The 21,346-nt window shown below is 40.0% G+C and overlaps 1 protein-coding gene across 1 annotated transcript in view; it reads left to right on the forward strand.

Annotated features, from left to right (window-relative positions):
• The window catches only part of Abcd3 (ATP binding cassette subfamily D member 3), a 52,076-nt gene extending 31,992 nt beyond the window's left edge, over positions 1-20,084 (forward strand). The window contains exons 10-23 of the mRNA XM_085677768.2: positions 2,185-2,254; positions 3,598-3,667; positions 3,755-3,852; positions 3,945-4,036; positions 5,549-5,640; positions 5,724-5,796; positions 7,125-7,188; positions 9,743-9,820; positions 9,909-9,974; positions 10,076-10,165; positions 10,571-10,690; positions 14,451-14,555; positions 17,457-17,513; positions 18,675-20,084. Coding sequence (XP_085533894.1) covers positions 2,185-2,254; positions 3,598-3,667; positions 3,755-3,852; positions 3,945-4,036; positions 5,549-5,640; positions 5,724-5,796; positions 7,125-7,188; positions 9,743-9,820; positions 9,909-9,974; positions 10,076-10,165; positions 10,571-10,690; positions 14,451-14,555; positions 17,457-17,513; positions 18,675-18,752 — 1,153 coding nt within the window. The 3' untranslated portion in view covers positions 18,753-20,084. The remainder of the gene's footprint in view (positions 1-2,184; positions 2,255-3,597; positions 3,668-3,754; positions 3,853-3,944; positions 4,037-5,548; positions 5,641-5,723; positions 5,797-7,124; positions 7,189-9,742; positions 9,821-9,908; positions 9,975-10,075; positions 10,166-10,570; positions 10,691-14,450; positions 14,556-17,456; positions 17,514-18,674) is intronic.
• The last annotated feature ends 1,262 nt before the right edge of the window (positions 20,085-21,346 follow it).

A 21,346-nucleotide genomic window follows, 5' to 3' on the forward strand; every position in this document is an offset into this window, starting at 1 on the left:
CAGGGGCATAATGGGTATAATTAGTAAAAAGCTGTTTACAGGATGCTTTTACTAGAAAACAAACATGGTCCCATAGTAGAGACATTGTCTGTGTTCTTAGGACAGAGCAGTCGAGGGTACGTGCAGTAGAATTGGAGTTATGACTCTTGCTGGTTGTTCTCTTGCTTTGTCCTGCCTTACATACCACCCTGACTTAGGTAGGGTTTCTATTGCTGTGAAGAGATACCATGATCATGGCAGCTCTTATAAAGGAAAACAATTAATTGGGACTGGATTACGGAAATTTAATTAATTATTGTCATGGCAGAAAGCATGGTGGCATGCAGGCATACATGATGCTGGAGGGGTAGCTGAGTTCTACAGCTGGATCCGCAGGTAGCAAGAAGCAACTGATTGAGTCACTTGCCCTGGTTTGAGCTTCTGAGACCTCAAAGCCCTAGTGATGCACTTTCTCATACAAAGCCACACCTACTCCAATAAGGCCAAACCTCCTAATTGTCCCACTCCCTATGGAACTCTCGGGACCATTTCCATTCAAAACACCACATACCCCTTTCCAGTAGTTTAACTCTTGTGGTCACAGACTAGCAAAAGCAGCCGCAGGCTTCACTGCCAGAAATGAAAAGGAGAAACTGCTTCTTATTTCTTTAGAAGATTCTTCTCTCTTCCTTCATTTCCTCTTCCCTCTTCTGTTTTTCCATCATCTTATTTTTTCATTGATCTTATATTCTCTCTTTTTTTTTTTCCCATGTAACCCAGGCTGGCTTTGAACTTCCAATTCTCCTGCCTTAGTGTCCTGAACACTGAGGTTTTAGGTGTGCACCTTGATTAAATCGCGTGCATAGACCGCATAAGCAGGTGCATAACAGTGTGGAGGTCTCAGTTCTCTCTTGCCACCCTGAGTTCAGAGATGGCAGTCAGGTTGTCGGCCGTCATGCAAGTGCTGCCTAGCGGTCTCGCCAGCCTGCACATACATTCTCTGTGTGTCTGCACTGTGGTGTTTGAGCTTCCATGTAGATAGTTACTTTCTGGTGCTGTAAGAAGTACCTTGTGGGGGCCTGGAGAGATGGCTCTGCAATTAAGAGCACTTGTTACTTTTGCAGAGAATCTGGGTTTGATTCCCAGCACCCACATGGTGGCTCACAACCATCTGTAACTCCAGAAGTACTTTGCTTGGGCAGTTTACATCATATTTACGGAATAGAAAAGCTTTAGTTTAGACAAGAGTGGTAATTTTAGCTGCTGAACTCTACTGATTCCGTGACTTTAAAGAATGTGACTAATTACATTGAGCCTTTCTTCACTGCTCAGGTGCTAGCTTCTAAAGAATTTATCTAATTACACTGAGCCTTTCTTCACTGCTAAGGTGCCAGCTTCTAAAGAAGTTATCTAATTACACTGAGCCTTTCTTCCTCTGCATGGAATAGTTTTTCCTGCTGAAGATCTTGTGGACCCATTCACACTCTCAGGAACAGTGTGATGCAAGACTAGGAGCAGCTTTGGTGCGCTAGCCCTGAGGGCACTGCCGCAGTCAGGACTTCACTCTTCTCTCTTTTTCCCAGGCAGCCTATCAAAATACCACTACTTGTATTTTTCTGTTATTTTTGTCCTTTCTCTGGTTTAGGTTTGCAATTTAACTTGTGGTCTATGATGTCCGTCCCAGTCTAATGTTTCTTTATAATCAAAGTGTCTTCTTCTTCTGCATCAGTTATAGTTTGTGAGCATTTGCTCACTGCATCTTTAATGTCAGGTTACATACAGGTTGTAGTTCAATCTGTGATCCAGTCAGGTATGTGCTCATATATTCCTAAAGCTTTGCTAGAAACTGATCTCAAGAACAGGCCTTGGCTTGGCTTATGCCAAATATTCTTTTAGTGACAAGATGCCCATTTGTCTTTATTTTTACTTGGTTTATTGTTATTGAGCAGGGGGCCTGCTACAGAGTTCTCTTGGAGGTCAGAGGATAGTTTTGTGGAGCTTGTTCTCTCCTTCTGCTTTTCTGTAGTTTTGGGGGATTAAACTCAGGTTGGCGGACTTGTAGAGCAAGCATTTTACCTCCTGAGCCATCACACTGGACCAAGATGTCCATACAACTATGAATGTCCACCCATTGAACACTGCATTTCAGTTACATTTCAGGGTGAGAGAACATTGACATTAATTGCTTATTATTTTCTTTAATAGTGAAGAAATTGCCTTTTACAATGGGAATAAACAAGAAAAGCGGACAATCCACTCAGTCTTCCAAAAACTGGTAAGAGAAACATTTGAGGGTCACCAGATAGTGGTGGGTCACACCTTTAATCCAGCACTTGGGAGGTAGAGCCAGGCAAGTCTCTGAGTTTGAGACCAGCCTGGTCTATAGATTGAGTTCCAGAACAGTCAGGACTATACAGAGAAACCCTGTCTCGAAAAACCAAGTGAAACAAAACAAAACCCTTGAGGCTCACATGGTTTTTTTCCTATGCATTTACATATGTATGAATACATAGTTAAAGATGTATTTCAAGTAGCAAGTCTTTATGCTGTGTTTTAAACTAAAAATGTGTTTTAAAACAGTTATATTAACATTAAATTCTCCATTTATAAAATGGGTTGATTTACTAAAATAGTCTTGTACAATTTTGTAGTAGTTGCTAAAGAAGTCTCATGGATATAGTTAAGTTAATGAGTCCCACAGATTAGTAGAGAATATTTGATAGAGCATGGATCAGCAACCTTCTTCTGTGAAGGACAAAATAGTGTGTATATATTTTATGTTTCCTTCCCATATAGTCTCTGTTGGGACTATAACACATGTGTGAGTGGCTCTGGCTGTACTAATAAAACGTGGTTTAAACACAAGTTTAAACCTTTGATTTGGAATAGAAAGACTTTTTTAAAAACAGTTTTTCTTTATTTGCTGCTTGGAAATCTTGAATTCAAATAGTTTTACTCACTCAAAAGATATTAGGTACCAAGAAGGGTGCCATTATTAGGTGCTAATGATAATTATGTGGTAAGCCTGACAGATGAAATCCTGCCTCCAGGGGGCTAATATTTCAATGGAAAATTGTGTTATTAAGTACGTAATTTACAAATACTAAAAAGTTGTCTTAGGTTATTTCAAAAATTGGATTTTTGCCTTTTAACATGACTTGAGTTTTTAGAGTGATCACCAATAAGACTGTCTGCAGCTCCTTTCTATACGGCTTGTGCACACACCAACTTTCACATCGCTTCTCTCAGCCTGGGGGTTTTCAGCTCAAACACTAACACCGTGTTACAGCTTTACCTTCTCTGACAATTTTAAATGGCTTCTCAGCCTTCCTTTTTGCTTTGGTGACTGACGAGTTTGGGTATATATGTGTCTAGCAGTGTGGCAAACAGTGTTCTGCTGTTCCGTGTGGTACATTGTTGTTAAGTAGTCAGTGTTAACGTTTGATGGACTGTGTGTGTGGAACCTGCTTTCTTCTCAGTGTGGGCTTGTTGTGGGGTATATAACAGTGAGGAATCCTCCATACTCACTGCCTGTTTGTAAATTAATTGTGCTTTATCTTTAGGAAAAATTGGGTTTTTGTAAAAGAAAAAATACATTTTTCTTTTGTTTTCTGTCAGGTGGAACACCTACATAATTTCATTTTCTTTCGGTTTTCTATGGGTTTCATTGATAGCATCATTGCCAAATGTAAGTATGTTTTAAAAGAGATGGTGTGGCATGATTTGTGGGAAAAGTGAAATAGTGATACTTAGGATCCTAACTGTTCTGTTGCAGACATCGCCACTGTCGTCGGGTACCTGGTCGTCAGCCGTCCTTTCCTAGACCTGTCACACCCTCGCCACCTCCACAGCACACACTCAGAGCTCCTGGAGGTGAGGTGGAGTACTAATGAAGTGAAACTCAGAATTAAGGCTGTGTTTTTGATTTAGAAACATGAGCAAAACCTGTACTGTTTGTTTTTAAGGACTACTACCAAAGTGGAAGAATGCTTTTGAGAATGTCTCAAGCTCTGGGGCGCATAGTTTTGGCCGGGCGTGAAATGACTAGATTGGCTGGGTAAGATCTGTATTAATGAGCACCTGCATAGAGCAATTTAAAATATATATTGTTCTTATGGTTCTGGTACCCAGTTGAGATTACGATGAGGGAGCGACTGACCTTTCCTACTCTAGAAAGCTGGTTTTGGTAGAAAATTAAGGAGGACCTCTCTGTCAGTGAACTTTTCACGTTTCCTGACACAGCTGTGTTGAGTCTTAACTAGGATAGTGTTGTGTTTGCTTCACAGACACTGGTGTAGGGTGAGTTGGGAAATGATAATTCTTGCTAGCCCTGTTGTTTGGAAATTTAAGCTAGAGCACAAGTTTTACATTTAAGCAGGTATTTTTCCTCAACTATAGATTTTTAACCCTAAGGTTTATACCAACCATTTAGCTAAATAAATGAATAGAGGTTGCTTTTAATGGAATTAACCAATTACCATGTAGATATATTACCCAGTAACAAAACTGTCTTAGATCTCGGGATGGGGTTAAGCGTCTCAGAAGCTGAAATAGAAGGCAGAAACCTCGAACAGTACCAGGGTGTGAAAAGTGCCACAGACTTTGGATTGCCCAAGGAAAAATACTGCCCTGAGGTCTTTCATAGGCCTGTGTTTGTTACTGTGTTCTCTCTGCTGTCAAAGCTGCTATGGTCTTCATACAAGACACAGCCAGCATGGTGAGGACTTGTTCTTGAGAAGCTGCCGTGGGTTGTACTCATTAGCAACTTCCTCAGACTTTGTATAAGTTTGTGCGTGCCAGCTTTCCTTGCGGGGGGGGGGTGTCTTTTTTCCTCCTCTCTATAAAAAACATTAAGAGTGATTGGCATATTAAAAACATCATATTTAATGCACACAAAGTTTATGAATATAAGAATAAGTATGCTTATGTGACACTGTCAACACCAAGAGTGCCTGTCACCTCCCAAGGTTTCCTTTAGGGACTTTTTGCTTGTTATTTATACCAAATAAATAAATACTTCCCTTTGCTTCTCTGATAAGAAAACTTCTCTTTGACCTTCATGACCTTCTTATATTTCCCAACTTCTTGCCACTGAATTGATTTCTAGTGTCCCATGGATTTCAATCATATATTAAAAATTCTTCATCTTTTCCCTTCTTCAGAATATGAGAGCAGAAGTAGCCTCAGTTTCCCCATCTATAGAGAAGCAGTATGCATCTGGTGCATCCTTCCCATTGGTAGAAAGTATTGTGACAGCAAGTCACTCCAGCAGCTCAGGACGCCGCCTTCCTTCTGCTGCAGAGTGTACTGATAAGAATGCTTGATAAAGGGAAGCACTCTTGGCTTGCCTCCTAATGGGGATCCTGTGAAACCTCTCCCCTGACTTTCCTGTTCTTTCTCTTTTACTGAAGCAAAATAGGGCATGTGTGTTTATCTTTAGTATTTTATGCTGATGAGACTTCTTTTGTGTCCTTTAACCTAAGTTATAATTTTAGACACTTCAGTTCAGCTTATATAAAAGATGCAGTAATAGCCCGGACTTTTGATTATGATTTCTGTTAAATTTTAGTTTTACGGCTCGGATTACAGAATTAATGCAAGTACTAAAGGATTTAAATCATGGCAAATACGAACGCACAATGGTGTCACAACAGGAAAAGGGTAAATATAAACATTGTAGTTTGCAGTCACAGTTTTAAGGTTTTCCTAATATATGATGTTTTAATAATTGTTTTCCATTTAAGGTACTGAAGGAGCACAAGTTAGTCCCTTGATACCTGGTGCTGGAGAAGTCATCAATGTAGACAACATTATAAAGTACGTACAGAAAAGGCTGTGCTGTGCTGTAATGCCTTTGTTACCCTTCATGGCAGCCTTCCTCTTCAGCTTGTAGATATGTGTGTCATTTAAAATGGACTCTTTAAACATTTTAAATAGCTTTGGGATATCACTGACATAAAGCTATATATGTTTAAGGTATATAATTTGATGTTTTAATACTACATACATACTGTAAAATAATGTCCATATTCCAACAAATTATTTTATCTCTTGTCTCTTTATCCAAATGTGTGTTATGTATGCCATTTAATGTGTGTAGAGCATATTTTTAACTGTTGTCTTTTTGCTGCTGCGTAGACCTCTAGAACTTAGTCATCTTCCTTCATGGCCAAAGCTTTTATACTTTTTGAATGACACCACTTCCATTTTCCCTTCCCTCAGGCCCTAGCAATGACTACTACATTCTCTTCTATGATTTAATGATTTAGATTCTGCATATAAGTTATATATGAACTACACTTCTTTTTCCATCTTGCTTTGCTTACCATGATGCTCTCTACCATCAAAAATGACTGATTCAGTTCTTTAAAAATACGTTGTGGTTTTGAGGAGTGTCAAATGGATTTTTACTTGTCTGTCTGTGTACCATGTTGTGCAGGTGCATGTGAAGCAGAAAAAGGGATTGAATCTCCTGGCACTGGAGTTACAAGTGGTTGTGAGCCACCTGATGTGGTTGTTGGGAACCAAACTTGGGCCCTCTGCAAGGAAAGCAAGTGCTCTTAACCACGGAGCCATCTCTTCAGCCCCCCAGATTTAGTTTTTTTTTTTTAAGGCTGAATAATACTCCTTTGTGTGAGTGTGTGCTTACACATATGATGTATTCTTTATCCTTTTATCACTTGAAAGACATTAAGGGAATTTCCCCTGCTGGTGTACAGGAGCACAGATGCCGCTCTGTGACAAGTGTCTCATTTCCTCTGGAGTAGGATTTTCTCTCTGAAGCAGAAACTTGTAGCAGCTGAATCTTAATTTTTTTGAGGATCCCCATACTGTTTTCCTCCCATTGCTGTTTAATTAGATTCTTACCAGCAGTGACTAAGGATTCCTTTCCTCTGCACCTTGCCAGCACTTACGTTGTCCTTGGTGATAACTGTCCTCCTTGGCAGGGTGATAGTCACTGCAGCTTTGATTTACATTTCTCTGGTGGATAGAGAGCTGGAGAACCTTTCAGTTGCATTTTGTCTTCTGAGTGTGTTCTTTTCTGAAGCATCTGAGTGGTCTTTTGTTGTGTTGGATTATTTCTATTTAGGGCATTGAATCCCTTGCTAGTTTTTAATTCCCTTTTTTATTAATGCCCTTTTCAGGTTTGATCATGTACCTTTAGCAACACCAAATGGAGACATCTTGATCCGAGATCTTAGTTTTGAAGTAAGTTTTCAAATGTTTATGTAAGGGTTAAAATTGTCTTCAAAATATAAACTGAAAGTTTGAATATTGAAATTAACTTTTAAGGTTTGAGTTGTCTCTGTCTAAACCCATACGATTACATTTGAAACCAACTCTGAACCATCTTGAAAACCCGGTTTTCCTAAAATTCACTGGGCTTTAAAACCTCAGGGATTACTACTGCATCAAATTTGTTTGGTTGGAAAGTTGGCCAGCGGCTAGAACTTAATCTCTCACAGGGGAACCAGCTTTTGTTCCCAGCACCCACGCGTCAGTGGGCAACTGACTGTAACTCCAGATCTAGGAGATCTGACATCTTCTTCTGGTCTCTGCAGGCTCCTGCACACACGTGGTACACATGAACTTATGCAGGCATGCACGTACGAAAATGAAAAAATGATCTTTAAAAATTTTTTTGTAAATAAAACCCATGACAAAAAGATGCATAATTATGCAGGTGCAGGTGATGACTCAGCTGTAGCTTGTATTTAATTTTAACTAGCTTGGTTCAAATAGCCATGTGTGACACTATTGGACAGGCTTGCTCTAGAACACGCCTCTGTGTCTACCCATTGTGCTTATGTATTATATGTGTTTAATGTAAAGATTGTTTTTTAGCTGCTTTCACTGAAATGTTTTCCAGTAGCTTATAAAGTAAGAATATTGTTAGGTTTGTATTTAAACTCTTACTATCTTAGGTAATTCTTTAGTTTTCTGCTCTTACTAATTTATATTTGCTAAATATATCTACTGTTCTAAGTAACTAAGAGAACTAGAGAATGTTAGTTATGCAAAGTGAGTATTGTATCGTTACCACACTTTAAAGCCAGGAACCATAACGGGAGGTAGAAACTGGACTGTGGCTGGTAAATATTGACAGTCCTAGGGTGAAAAGCACTTCTCTCAGTCACGGGGTGCTGCCTTATAAGGCAGCTGCTCCTCCTTCCCGCCAGCCAGCCCTGCGCTCCACCCAGACAGTCTGTGCTCACTGCTGCTTGCTTTTCTTTTAGTTTCATTGGCCAAGTCTTTCTGAGTCCCGAGTTTTCCCTGATTTGCCATAGGAAATCTCTCTCCCTCCATAGTCCCGTTCCTGACTCACCTGGTATTTGCCTTTGGTCCCTGTTTCTCTTTCATGGGAAACTGTCTGCTTCCTGTCCTCTTGGTCTGCTGTTAAGAATACCCTCTCTGCCTCTTTCTGACTTACCTCTCGGGTAGATTTGGCTTTTTCTTGTTTGTCTTCCCAGGGTTGTCCTTAACATGGAGTTTCTTTATGGAACAAGCATCCTTCAATTCTTTTTAATTTCCAGTAGTGTCCATGTGGCTCACTTTTGAAAATCGGGATTCCTTTCTTTTAGAAAGTCCTCATAAGTCTGACTCGGCCATCAGAAAGCACACATTTCCTACTTGCTTGCGTGTTGTATTACACTACATCTAAGCAAATGGGCTTTCTGTAGGCTAAGATTTTACCCTCATCCTTTATGAGCTCTCAGTACAGGCATAGTCTGTTCCTCTTTAAGCTGAATAGTGTTCACTGTGTGCACATACTGCGTTCTGTTTGCCCCTTCTGCTTGGGCCCTTTCCGCCTTTTGACTGCTTTGAATACTGCTGATGGCTGTCTGTTTTACCGCAGCAGGAGGCTTCGGTTGGCTTGGGCTGTGTTAGGATTGCTGACTAGACCCACTCTTCCTACTTCTTAACCTCTCTGACTTCTGCTGCTCTCTTTGCTGTCCTTCTCACAGAACCAGTCTTAGTCCTGTGAGGTGGCTCGTTCCTGTCCTCACGTCTGCTTGCTGGAAGTGGACAGGAGTGGTTTTCTCATGATAAGCTCCTAACACATCTCTGGAAGTTTTCCCAGTTGTCACTTGCAGTGAGGTGTACTTTGACCTCCGTGACTTTTCTCCACGGTATTTAGTCTGTAGAATACAATTTTACTTAATATATATATATATATATATATATATATATATATATATATATATATTCTTGCTGACACAGAAGTTATGCACAGTGTTTTCTAAAAGAGCAAAAGAAAAGGTAATACATATCTAATTATTGGGGAATTTTTAGTAAAGTATAGTACATTCTTAGTATGTACTGTAGACATTAAAAGAATGGGCAGAAGTGTCATAAATACAGTGACCTGGAAGAATATTTGTGGCGTACTGTTAAGTAGATTTAGACCTCTTAAGTAAAAGAGTCTGCAGTGCAGCTAAAAATGTTAATAAACATGAATATACAAAATGATTATTTTCAAGAATCCTCAATTTTTTTTAAGCTTTTAAATTTTGCATTCTAAGACTACATTGGACAGTCTAAATCAATAATGGTTTTTAAGTGAGAAAAAAAGGAAACTTAGTAGAAATTGAAAGTAAGCAGAAGTGAAAGGATTTTCCCTGCATCACTCCATGGTTGCGCTGACACCACCTTTACAGGTGAAGTTATTTGATAATAATTAGCAAAGGCCTCGTCAACTCTAAGGAAATATACATGCTCCCTTTAGTTAATTAGTTAATTCAAAGACTGAATTGTCTTTCAGGTTCGATCTGGAGCCAATGTTCTCATTTGTGGTCCAAATGGATGTGGAAAGAGTTCCCTCTTCCGTGTTCTTGGTGAAGTATGTTCAAACTGCCCTCCAGAGCTTGCGTCTTATTCTGTAGTGCTCTTAGGTTACGAATTTCACAGTCTTCTCTTTGTGTTTATAGTTATGGCCTCTTTTTGGAGGGCGTCTTACTAAACCTGAGAGAGGAAAGTTATTTTATGTTCCTCAGGTAAGACTTTGAGCTATTTTATAACCTTTAAGATCTTTTGGTTTAATATTTAAAAATGTACTTCTAATGACTCTTGCTGTGTCGTTATGACTACTAACTAGCGACCCTATATGACCCTGGGAACACTGAGAGACCAAGTGATCTATCCAGACGGAAAAGAGGATCAGAAGAAGAAGGGGATATCTGACCAGGTAAGGGGTGATTACATCCTGCATTCACAGAGCATGCCCCACTCAGATTCTTCGTCATATTAAACGTCAGATAGTGTGACCTAATCTGAAGCCTTCCAAACCATTGTCACAACTTTCCAGGCAGTGGCAAGAAGATAGCTGCTTTTTTTTTTTTTTTTTTACAAGTTTTACACATGGTTGTGTGACATTGTTTCCTTCTTTAAGCTCTCAGACATTGTGTCAAGGGCAGTATGGCTAGAGACTGACAGCTCAGGTCAACTTTGTGCCATTTCTTTTCTGAAGAGACCTAGCTTTCCAAGTGGTTGGCCATGGAGTTTCTGAGCTAGTCTAAAAAATAAGGTAAGACAGGACAGCTTCTAATAATCAACTTCTAATTCTTTTTTGATCTTTTATCTTTGTATAAAGGTGCTGAAAGAGTACTTGGATAATGTGCAGTTAGGTCATATTCTTGAACGGGAAGGAGGCTGGGACAGTGTTCAGGACTGGATGGATGTACTCAGCGGAGGAGAGAAACAAAGGATGGCGGTCAGTATCCTCTGGACTGATACCAAATGTTTGCTTAGAGTCACTGTTAGAACCCGTAGTTTGACTAATCTTAGCACAAGGCTTTGTCTTCCTCAGCAACTAGTAAAGGATTAGTTTAAATTGTAATAAAAGCTCTAGGAAATGTTTAACTTCATATGAGTTTGGAATCTGAAAAATGTATTAGTAATGCTGTTGTTCTGTGAAAGGGGAAGCTGTAGATCATTTCTGTAGAAGTCAGGGAGGACACTGACTAGACATTGACCCTGTGAGGACGATGTTCGCTTTCATCTCCTCCAGACTGTTCTCGCTGAACAACTGGAAGGGAGCACTAGAAACATTAGTTTTTCATTCTGCCCTTTGTCCTTTTGTTTCTTCACTGTTACATACAACTTTGTTTCCCACTCACTAACCTACTCTAAAGTTATTTAGATTTTTAAAACTTTCCCAGTACAAAGAAGAATTGGAAAGACAATATTTAAAAAGTTATCTTGGAACAAACAGATTTCCCCCTACTTCCCAGCACCTATCTTCCAGTGTACCACCCTCCCGCCTTGTCTTCCAAGCCCCCAAAGAACAGTCCATTCAGCTCTGAGCAACGAATGGCTTTTCTAGCTCCAAGTTCCAAATACTTCCACTGTCCTTCCAAAAAACATGGTCAGGTCCACTGTAGCAAAACCCCACTGTACAATTTCTGCCCCGGTTTGCTTTTGGTTGTTATAAACACGTGACTGAAACCATTTGGAGAAGAAACTTTATTTTAGCTCACATGTTACACTTCAGTGTGTAGTGAAATCAGGGCAAGGACGCAGAAACCACAAAGGAAGGCCTCTTACTGCTCAAGGATGGCACAGCCCCAGTGAGCTGGGTCCGCCTACACCAGTTAGTGAGCTGGGTCCGCCTACACCAGTTAGTGAGCTGGGTCCGCCTACACCAGTTAGTGAGCTGGGTCCGCCTACACCAGTTAGTGAGCTGAGTCTGCCTACACCAGTTAGCAATCAAGAAAACAAGCTAGAGAGGTGGCTTAGTAGTTCGGAGTAGGCTTGATGCCTAGTACTCACATGACAGCTCACAACTCTCGGTGACTCCAGAGGTCTACATTATATGTCTTGCACATTTACTTTTTCAGACGGTCTTTCATTGCATTTGGAGTTCTTCAGTTGGCTAGGCTGACTAGCCAGTAAAGCCACAGGATGTTTTTCTGCTTTCCAGCGCTGGATTACAGGTGGATGGCACTATACCCAGCTTTTTTTTTTAACATGGGTGCTGGGGATTTGAACTCAGGTCCTCATGCTTGCATAACTGTCACTTTACCCACTGAGCCATCTTCCCAGTCCCAATCTTTAGTTTTCTTACATACTACTTTATCTCTCAGCAAAAGAATTCATTTTATACTTGGAAAAGAGCCTATTATTCAACTTATTTTTGATTGCTTAGTAGATGATAGTCAATATGCCAAGCAGATTACAAAGGCCAACACGTTATATTTTTAAAACAGCCCTATGAAGTAATTACTGAATATCCCAGTCACCTAGGAAACTGCACTTTAGTTGCCAGGCAGACAGTTGTGTTAGAACTGGTGAAATGTGGCTCACCACGCTCAGCTCAGGCAGTGTGATGGTTTGAATATTTGCTTTACAATTTCCTTGTTTTGTGGCGACATATAGTCAACAGCAGCATGGAAGGAGATAGACACACACGCACATACACATGCGCATGATGAGAAAAGAGAAAGGCACTTGTGAAAGGCAGTTAATGAGCTGTATCTCTGTGATGGTGCCTGTTTGCTGCTTCCTGTTCCTCACTTCATGCTCATGGGTATAAATCCCAAAAAAGCAGTTTGCTTTAGTCATCTCCTTGATATGTATTTGAATGGAGCAGCAGTGTAAATGTTGGGTATATTGTAGTGGTTTAATCATGATTTCTACTTCAGTGTTTCTTCCAGCTCAGGCAAACACACAAAGAAAGATAAAGTCAAGTGTGCCATATATAGACTGTTGCAGTTCCATAAAGCGTCCACTTGGATTGAGAGAGTGACATTGAGCAGACACTTGAAAGATGCCTGGACGAGAGTCAGGCCTTGGTAGTTAAGAAAGACTAAGCTTGATGTGACAGCACAGGCATGGTCCCAGCATGCCAGAGACAGAGGCAGGAGGATTGCCATGAAGTTAGGCCAGCCTGGACTACATAGTGAGTTCTGACCCACCAGAGGCACAGAATAGGAGCCTCTATCAAACACAGACAAATAACACAGCAACAGAAATGGAAGGGAAGAAAGGAAAGAGTGACGTGCAGAGTCCAAGGCTTAGGACACCATACTTAGGAGGAAAGAAGAGAAAGGATAGCGACATGCGAAACTACGGACTTCTAACTCCTAGTGGCTGAACAACTGGGGAAAGACAGCCCTGGCTGGGATGTCCAGATCAGAGCTGTAGGAAGAAGACTCTTCAGGACCTTTGAGATGAGAGAGGGGAAGCCATGGAGAAGGTTTAGTCAGTGGGTTCTTTGATTTATATGTGATAGGTTCTCCCTAGTTTCACGGAGAGTGGAGGAAAGCAGAGAGGGAGCTGGCGGTTGTGTAATCCGGCAGAAGTGAGTGTTCTCGGGATAAGGGCATGGCAGAGACAGGCGAGTGGACTTTAAACTCTGGAAAGGAGACTGCCTGAGAGGGAGGGTTAAGGCAGGGTCAGGAAGATTCAGCTTCTAGCTCTGAGGGAGAAGAAAGAGGATCTGGGATTTAATTTTGAGGACCCCAGATACATACACACGCTTAATGGCCAAGTGGGAATGCCTGGAAGGAATGTGACAGCCGCAGTAGGGGAGGACGCCCAGTGGGAGGGGTCTGAGTAGAATGCTTCACAGGAGATAGTTGATTGGGCTTAGGATCATGTCGCTTGGTTTTGCAACATAGTGATCTCTTGGGGACAAGTGACAAATTAGAATAACTGTCCAAGACAAGGACAGACCATTTCCAGAAATATATTTGGAATGTAATTAAGGAAAAATGTTTCACATTCCTTCTAATGGAAGAAATATAAGGATTAGTGCTCCTGAGTCCATTTACAAGATCAGCAGAAGCTTTCAAAAACTGCACACCAGGGAGGCTGGAGAGACGGCTCAGAGGTTAAGAGCAGTGACTGCTGCTCTTCCAGAGGTCCTGAGTTCAATTCCCAGCAACCACATGGTGGCTCACAGCCATCTGTAATGAGATCTGGTGCCCTCTTCTGGCCAGAAAGCATACAGACAAAACACTGTATACAAATAAATAAAATCTTTAAAAAAATAAGTAAATAAAAATAAAAATAAAAAACTGTACACCTGGGCCCAACAACGGAGCCTTGGCAGGTGCTAAATAAAAGATGGTTGGTGGGAACTCTAGCAGGTGCCATTACTTAAATAACATCTAAGTCATCTATAATCTGAATTTTAAGGTTTTGTTAAAACACAAAACTTGTTTGTATAGAGAACTTTTATTATTTTAAAACTCAATCTCATTTCACACCAGTTTTTGTTTTTCTCTTAGCAGTAAATATTTCCCACACACTCTTTTTCTCCCTTTGTTTAAGATGACAGTGAGAACAATTCATCTTATTTATATTATTTTTATCTCTAGAAGTGGTGCTTTTTTAGTTAGAATAATTTTCATTTTTAGTTTTTTAAGGCTCCAAAAAGTATATTTAGCTAAAGTAAATTTATTTTTCCTTATTAGTCTTATTTTTAGGCCTGCCTCTATTTACACAGACTGTTTCCTCTTCTGCTTTAGATGGCAAGATTGTTTTATCATAAACCCCAGTTTGCCATTCTGGATGAGTGCACAAGCGCAGTTAGTGTTGATGTGGAAGACTACATTTACAGCCACTGTCGGAAGGTGAGTGTCCTGCCACAGGAGCTTCACCGCGTCTCTGTGTGTCCTGTCCTACCGCAGGTCTATGCCAAAGGAGATTCCAAGCAATGAGATTGTTGCCAGAAGGTTGCCCTGTATTGTCTTTAAAATGGTCGCTAGTAGGTATGAACAGAGTACACAGAATTATCAATATATTCTCAATACAACTACAGATATGAACAGAATATAAGGAATTATCCTTGCATTCTAAGTATCTTTCTTTAGCAGTTTCTTAGACATGGAGAGTGTTCAAGTATATCTATATCCATCTTCGACTTCATTACTTACACTCAGACTTAACAAAAGAATTCGCGTCTTTCCTTTCCTGGCTCTTCTTAGAGTAGTTTAATTCATCTAATTTATTCTAACTGGACAGTATTTTACCAGATTTCTTTTGCTTGGCAAATATGAGGCTGGCTGTGCTGCCATTATTTAAAATTGTTCACTAGTCCTGGTGAGTTTTTGTTTTTAGGAACTGCTGCAACCATCTGTACTCTTGTTAGATTGGAAAAATAATAATACGTTCTGTTTTAGAGGTCCTGTGTAAGTAAATGAGTTACAGGAGTATTTTAACCTTTTTAATCTGTATTTGGGGCATTTACAACAAATAAAAATAATCACGTTGAACACACACACACACACACACACACACACACACACATTCTGGCCATTTGGAAGATAGCCATGTACCAGCAGCATTAGCACCCCTGGCTGGGAGTTAGTGAGAAATCAGAATCTCTAGCTTTGCCAAGTAAAGCAGCACATTAACAAAATTCCCATACGAATGCATATGAAAGGCTGAAACTGGTGTGATTATAAAAGGATCCTCCATAGGAAGGCTGGAACAGCTCTTTAGTGGCTTGCTTTTTATTTTTCAATCCCCTTTAGTAATTCTTATGTGGTTTTCTGTTTTCTAGGTATTAGAGATCTTTGTAGTGTTTTCATACTTAAGACCAGATATACTGTTTTTTTTTTAAAAAAGGCATTTTTCTGACAATTTTATGTTGTTGCCTCCTATGTTTTAAGGTTGTCTAAGTCTATAAAACACACTGCATTTGAGGGAAGAAAAGTCACTTGGGTTCTATGATGATTTAACATTGCCACAATAGCACCGAATACAAAGAAGCAGAAAACAAGGGAATGAATCCTTAAGCTTAGAGCCTTTAAACCATTTGTTTGTGGATCTCATATACGTGTGCATGCCATGCTGCTCCTGGTACAGGTCAGAGGACAGTTGTGGGAGGCCGTTCTCCACCATGTCAAGCTAGGAAGTGTCTTTACCCACTAAGGCGTCTTACCAGCCTGAGAATTTTTTTCTAACTACAAAACCAGTGTTAATTTACAAAGGGAATAAAGCATCACTTAAGCTCAATATAGAATATTTAACATTAAAGAGAACAGTGATGCTGCTTAGCCAAAACTAAGCCATAAGCATGAATTTAATTATGGAAAGGTAGCATCTGGTGTTCAGATCTTAGCAATGAACATTGCTTTTGTGTTTTGGCTTAAGTAATTCTAATATACAGTATGCATATTCTAATTAAGGTCTAGTCCAATTGCAAAATCAGGAACAGAAAAATGTGTCTAAATGGGCTTTTGGTGCAGTTGAAATGTATGTTTAGCAAAGCTGATAATGCTTATCTTCTTATTCAGGTCCTCACGAATTTGCACATGGCAGCCAAACTTAGGACACAGTTTAAGTGGTACCACTTGGTGCCAGCAGAATAATTTAGTCCTGAAGTTTTATGGTAGAAATTATCAGGAATTTACTTAGATTAATCTTAAAATTCCTACAAAATAAAAATAAAATTAGGGTGTGGAGAAATGACTTAATGGTTAAGAGCACTTGCTGCTCTATATGAGGACCTGGACTCAGTTCCCAGCATCCACATGTGGCTTACACCCACCTATAACTCCAGTTCCAAATCACCCAAGCATGAGAGGTGTGTGTTGAGGATCTGACCTAAGGTAGTGCTTCTCACCCTCAGATATATTGTCTGGATAATTCCTAGGCTGTCTGTGCAGGGCCTGTCCTTGGCATTATACTGTTTAGCAACAATTCTGGTGTCTGTCCATCAGATGGCAGTATTGTTCTCAGTATACCAAGAAGAAAACCTTCAGTCGTAACCAAAATGTTCACCAAAGAGAGAAGGCGCCTCTCAACTAAGAGCCATTGACCTCACTGATCTAGAACAATTGTATCTATTGATGCTTCTCTGAAAACCTGAAGTGCAGTTGGAATCCTGAAAGCTGGATCAAGACTGAACATTTTTTATAGTTTTATAGCAAGCTTGTTGGATAGCAATACCTGATCCAAACTTACAAAAGATATTTAAACATTTTGTTTCAATTTTTTCAGTATTTGTACATGTTACTTAGACACATGCAGAATTCTGTCTTAGAACCTTGTGGAAGAAATGGAATAGTCAAACCAGAATGTGTCTGAACTCCCAAGACACATTCCAAAATAAGACTCTACAATAGGGAATTATGATCCTGCATTTGAAAGCAATTTGGCTATAGACCATTTATGCTATTGTGTCCCCATTTTAACCTTTTGCCTTTTGGGGGGCTGGGGGGTTAAGACAGGGTTTCTTTGTGTAGCCCTGGCTGTGCTGGAACTCACTCTGTAGACCAGGCTGGCCTCGAACTCACAGAGATCTGCTTATCTCTGCCTCCCAAGTGCTGGAATTAAAGTCGAGTACCACCACCGCCTGGCTACCTTTTGCTATTTTTATCTTACTGTTTTTCATAATAAATCAAATGTAGGGGGATGTATTTTGACATTCTTTACTGTAGCCGCTGTACATGGTATTCTAGCAACTTAAGTATGTAATTTGTGTCTTGCTGTTATTGATATCAATGTAAACCTTTTCTCTGAATTAGGTTGGCATCACGCTCTTTACTGTTTCACACAGAAAATCCCTGTGGAAACACCATGAGGTTTGTATTTCTTTTCTTTTGTGAGATGACGAATGTTTATCTTACATAAAATGTGAGTTTTGGTGACTGATTTTTGGATTTCATGGTGAATGTCACCATATAGGCGTATACCTTAAGGCAAAGGGTGATTTTGAGTTTTATAGTATACAGTAGGACTTTGTTCAGTATTATTGCCATCAGTTTTGAAGACTATAATGTAAATAAACTCTAGCTCTACTGAGATTAGAGAGCAGTTCTCTAATGTTATAAGTGACTGGTGTGTAATAGCTATGGGTAAACGAGCTGTGTCATTATAACGCAAGTTTGACATAAGAAGAGAAAGTCTTAGGTGGCTGGGGCTAGAGAGATTGGTCAAGGGTTAAAGACACTGACTGATCTTCCAGAGAACCCAGTTTAATACCCAGCACCTACATGGCAGCTCACACCTGTCTGTGGCTACAGTATCAGGGAACCCGACACCCACGGCAAAAACTCCAGTGCACATAAAAATAAATAAATAAATTAACTAGTTAATTTTAAAAGTTAGATGGCAAAATTTTAGGAATATTTTCAGTAAAGATCAGGACTATATGGGAAAGATGGCATAATGCCAACTGTGTTTGAAATGTAATAAAATAGGATCTGTATACAGTCACGGTAATTTACAAAGATACTGTGTTGAGGTTTGCATTGGTACAAAAGTGCTGTATATTCTGGGGAGTGTCTATAAGGTCGGTGGGGTGGTGTTGAGAACAGTTCTTTCCCTGCCCTCCACTTCTCTAATCTCTCCTCTTCTTTCTCTTTCCCTTCCTGGAAATCTAGCCTCCCTGGGATCTAGCCCTAGGCCTTGTATTTGTTAGGCAAGATCTGTGATCATGTGAAGGAGGGGAACACAAAGAGCAGCTAAGAAATAGCAATACAGAAAAATAAACAGAAAAAACTAATCTTTATGTATAAATAAAAGTTCACTAGCTGAAAATAGGAGGCTTGTTCTGTGTCTTAGAAGGCACATGAATAGTTCTTTAGTTTCTGCTGAATCTAAGCAAAGACTTTGAAGTGGAGATTGGTGAGCTGCAGTCCTGAACTGTGGAAGCATCCTCATTTATGGGCTGCCTGTGCATTGGCTAAGAAGGGGGCAAGCACTCCTGTTCTTAGTTACTGACACTCCCATCTCTCCCATAGTACTACCTGCATATGGACGGTAGAGGCAATTATGAATTCAAGAAGATCACAGAAGATACAGTTGAGTTCGGATCCTAGAGACCATCTCGAGAACTTCCCCTGCTTCCGTGAAACAAGAATGCATTTGTTAATGCACAGTGCATTGTAAAATAAGGTTAAGCTTGTTTTTTTTTTTCAAAAAACAAAGCAACAAATTGACTAGATACAGGATAATTGAAATGTTAAAACACTTAATATTGTATAGGATATTGCTAATTGTGTATATGTTGGTTTAATTATTAATTATGTACTAAGAATGTCCTTATTCTTGTGGTTAAAAAACCTGCCTGAATTAAATTGGGCTTAAATCAGTGTGACCTGATTCATCCTGGGATGTAAACCATTTAAAGTCAACTAATTTGACTTTTATGGCTCTATCATTTCTTTTAATGAAGAACCCTATTTAAAACGGGGGTCATTAGCTGTTCTATTCTAACAAAGTAGTCTTGAGTTTTATTTCTATATGCCCCATGGTAATGGGAACCAGCCAATCACAATGTATTATTAAACTATACCATCGGTACAGGATAGCATTTATTACACAGTGGCAGATTTCTTTAGCTGCTGCATTTATACTCATTCCTCATACATGCTTTGAGGTGCATTTGACTCCAAGAGAGCCGTTTGGGTTTTCTTTAGCTAACTACTAAATGTACCCCCTCTCAGTGTCTTGGACTGAGTTGCTCTGGAGGTTCTTTGTGGTGGTGTGCAACAGTGTGTGCAGTTGTGCTTACGGCTTGTGGTTACTACACGCTACACCCAGTCTTTTCAACGTGTGGGACGTCCCGGCGTGATCGCCCCGTGTCGAGCTCCAGGTCTTACCAGGATTTTAGATATTTGTGCAGAGGACTGGACAAGTTCATCAGGAATGTGGGTGCGTAATGGTGAACGCCGTGTGGCTGTAGAGGCCCTACAGGAAGTCCGCACGCTGAGCACGCAGTGCACGCAGTGCTAGTGCTGTCCTCGTCTGCGGTTTTATGTTCCTAGAAATGCTAAACATTATCATGCACATGGGTGAATGACATTTCAGGAACTGTCTGGCTCCTGAACAACTGCGTTTGCATCGGGATTACTGTGTTGAGAAATCATCTCTGGCTCCAAGCACCATTAATGACTACATGTGTTGTGTGCATGAAGGAGAGCCAAGACTGAACGGGATCAATAAGTGGTTGTGAAATTAGTTTTATCAAATGGGTTCAGAAAGGGGCAGTTGATAGTCTTTTTTCTGCATAACTCAGAATCACTGGCTACCGAAATAACCTTGATGTGTTGATTCTATCAATACATCACATTCAATTTCTCCGTGTCTCCTCAGCAAACTTGTATACTTATTTTCTGTTCAGATTAAAAAAAAATGGATAAAATACACAACTTTTGCTTGTCCTTTTTTATTCTAGTGCTTGAATGCTGACATTCAGAAAGTGTTTTTAGCACCCGGATGGCCTTTTTAGAAAACCTTATTAAATGAGCTTTAATTTTTTTTTTGTTTTATAGTTTTAGACAGCAAAAAGAAAAAAGAAAAAACAATGGGCAACTGAGCCATTTGCGAGGAAAACTAATAAGAAATGAAGACATGTCCTCCCAGACCCACATCCAAACTCCATTTGAGCATGACTAATCAGTCTTAATAGACATATACATCTAGAAAATACAGAATTTTTGCAATCCTGAAACACATGTAAAATCCTATTACTTAGGACTTTCCTTTCTGCCCAGTAGTGTTTCATGGCTTTCTGTGTTTTCCACCTCCTTAATTAGTCTGATTCCTAAGTATTTAATACTTATTGATTATCCTATCAATTATACATAACATTTTTTATTGATATTTTTAGCGTGCAAAATAGTGGGTTTCATTATGACATTTTCACACAGTCATGTCATTGTCCTTTGCTCGTCTTCGCCCCCATTACACTTCTCACCCAGCTCCTCTCTCAGTGGTGTTCCTTCTCTCAGATATCCCCTTCTGTCTGCCTCCCTTCCCCCTTTCTCCTTCCCTCCCTCTCTCCCTTCTTCCCTTGCTTCCTATCCATCCTCAATTACATGTATGAAAATATAATTGTCTTCCTGAGTCTGACATTCACTGATCACGGCAATTTCCAGTTCCATCTATTTTCCTGAGAATGACATAATTTCATTCCTTATTGCTGAATAGGACTCCATTGCATATATAAATTGCACATTTTCTACATTTTCTATTGATTAGCATCTCGACTTAGGTATCTTGGCTATTAACACTTCACTTTTTCATTTTTGCCATGATAAAAAGCGCAGCTGATCTTTGTACATTGGCCTTACTGGTAAGTTGCATTTCCCCATCCCATCTGCTGTTTATCACAGTGTGGTGTCAGCATCATCCACGGAAAGGTGAGTCCATGATACCTCTTGAACTTGTAGAGCTTATTGTGATAAATTTGGAGATTTGGGTACTGATGCAGAAAGAGACTAGGTCAGGGGGGGCTTGACATACAAGTTTTATCTTGATAGTGTGTAGATAGGTTTGCACAAGAGGATGGTACTATCTGTTGGAGATAAGAGAATTTGGATTTGATCCAGCAAGCTAGTGGTGCTAGCCCACTGTGGCGGAATAGACTATGTAGGGCCATCCCTGGCCCGCTCATTCACTTGACTGAGTA

The sequence above is a fragment of the Myodes glareolus genome, chromosome 17 (genome assembly GCF_982192425.1).
Source record: "Myodes glareolus chromosome 17, mMyoGla1.1, whole genome shotgun sequence".
Lineage (NCBI taxonomy): Eukaryota > Metazoa > Chordata > Mammalia > Rodentia > Cricetidae > Myodes > Myodes glareolus.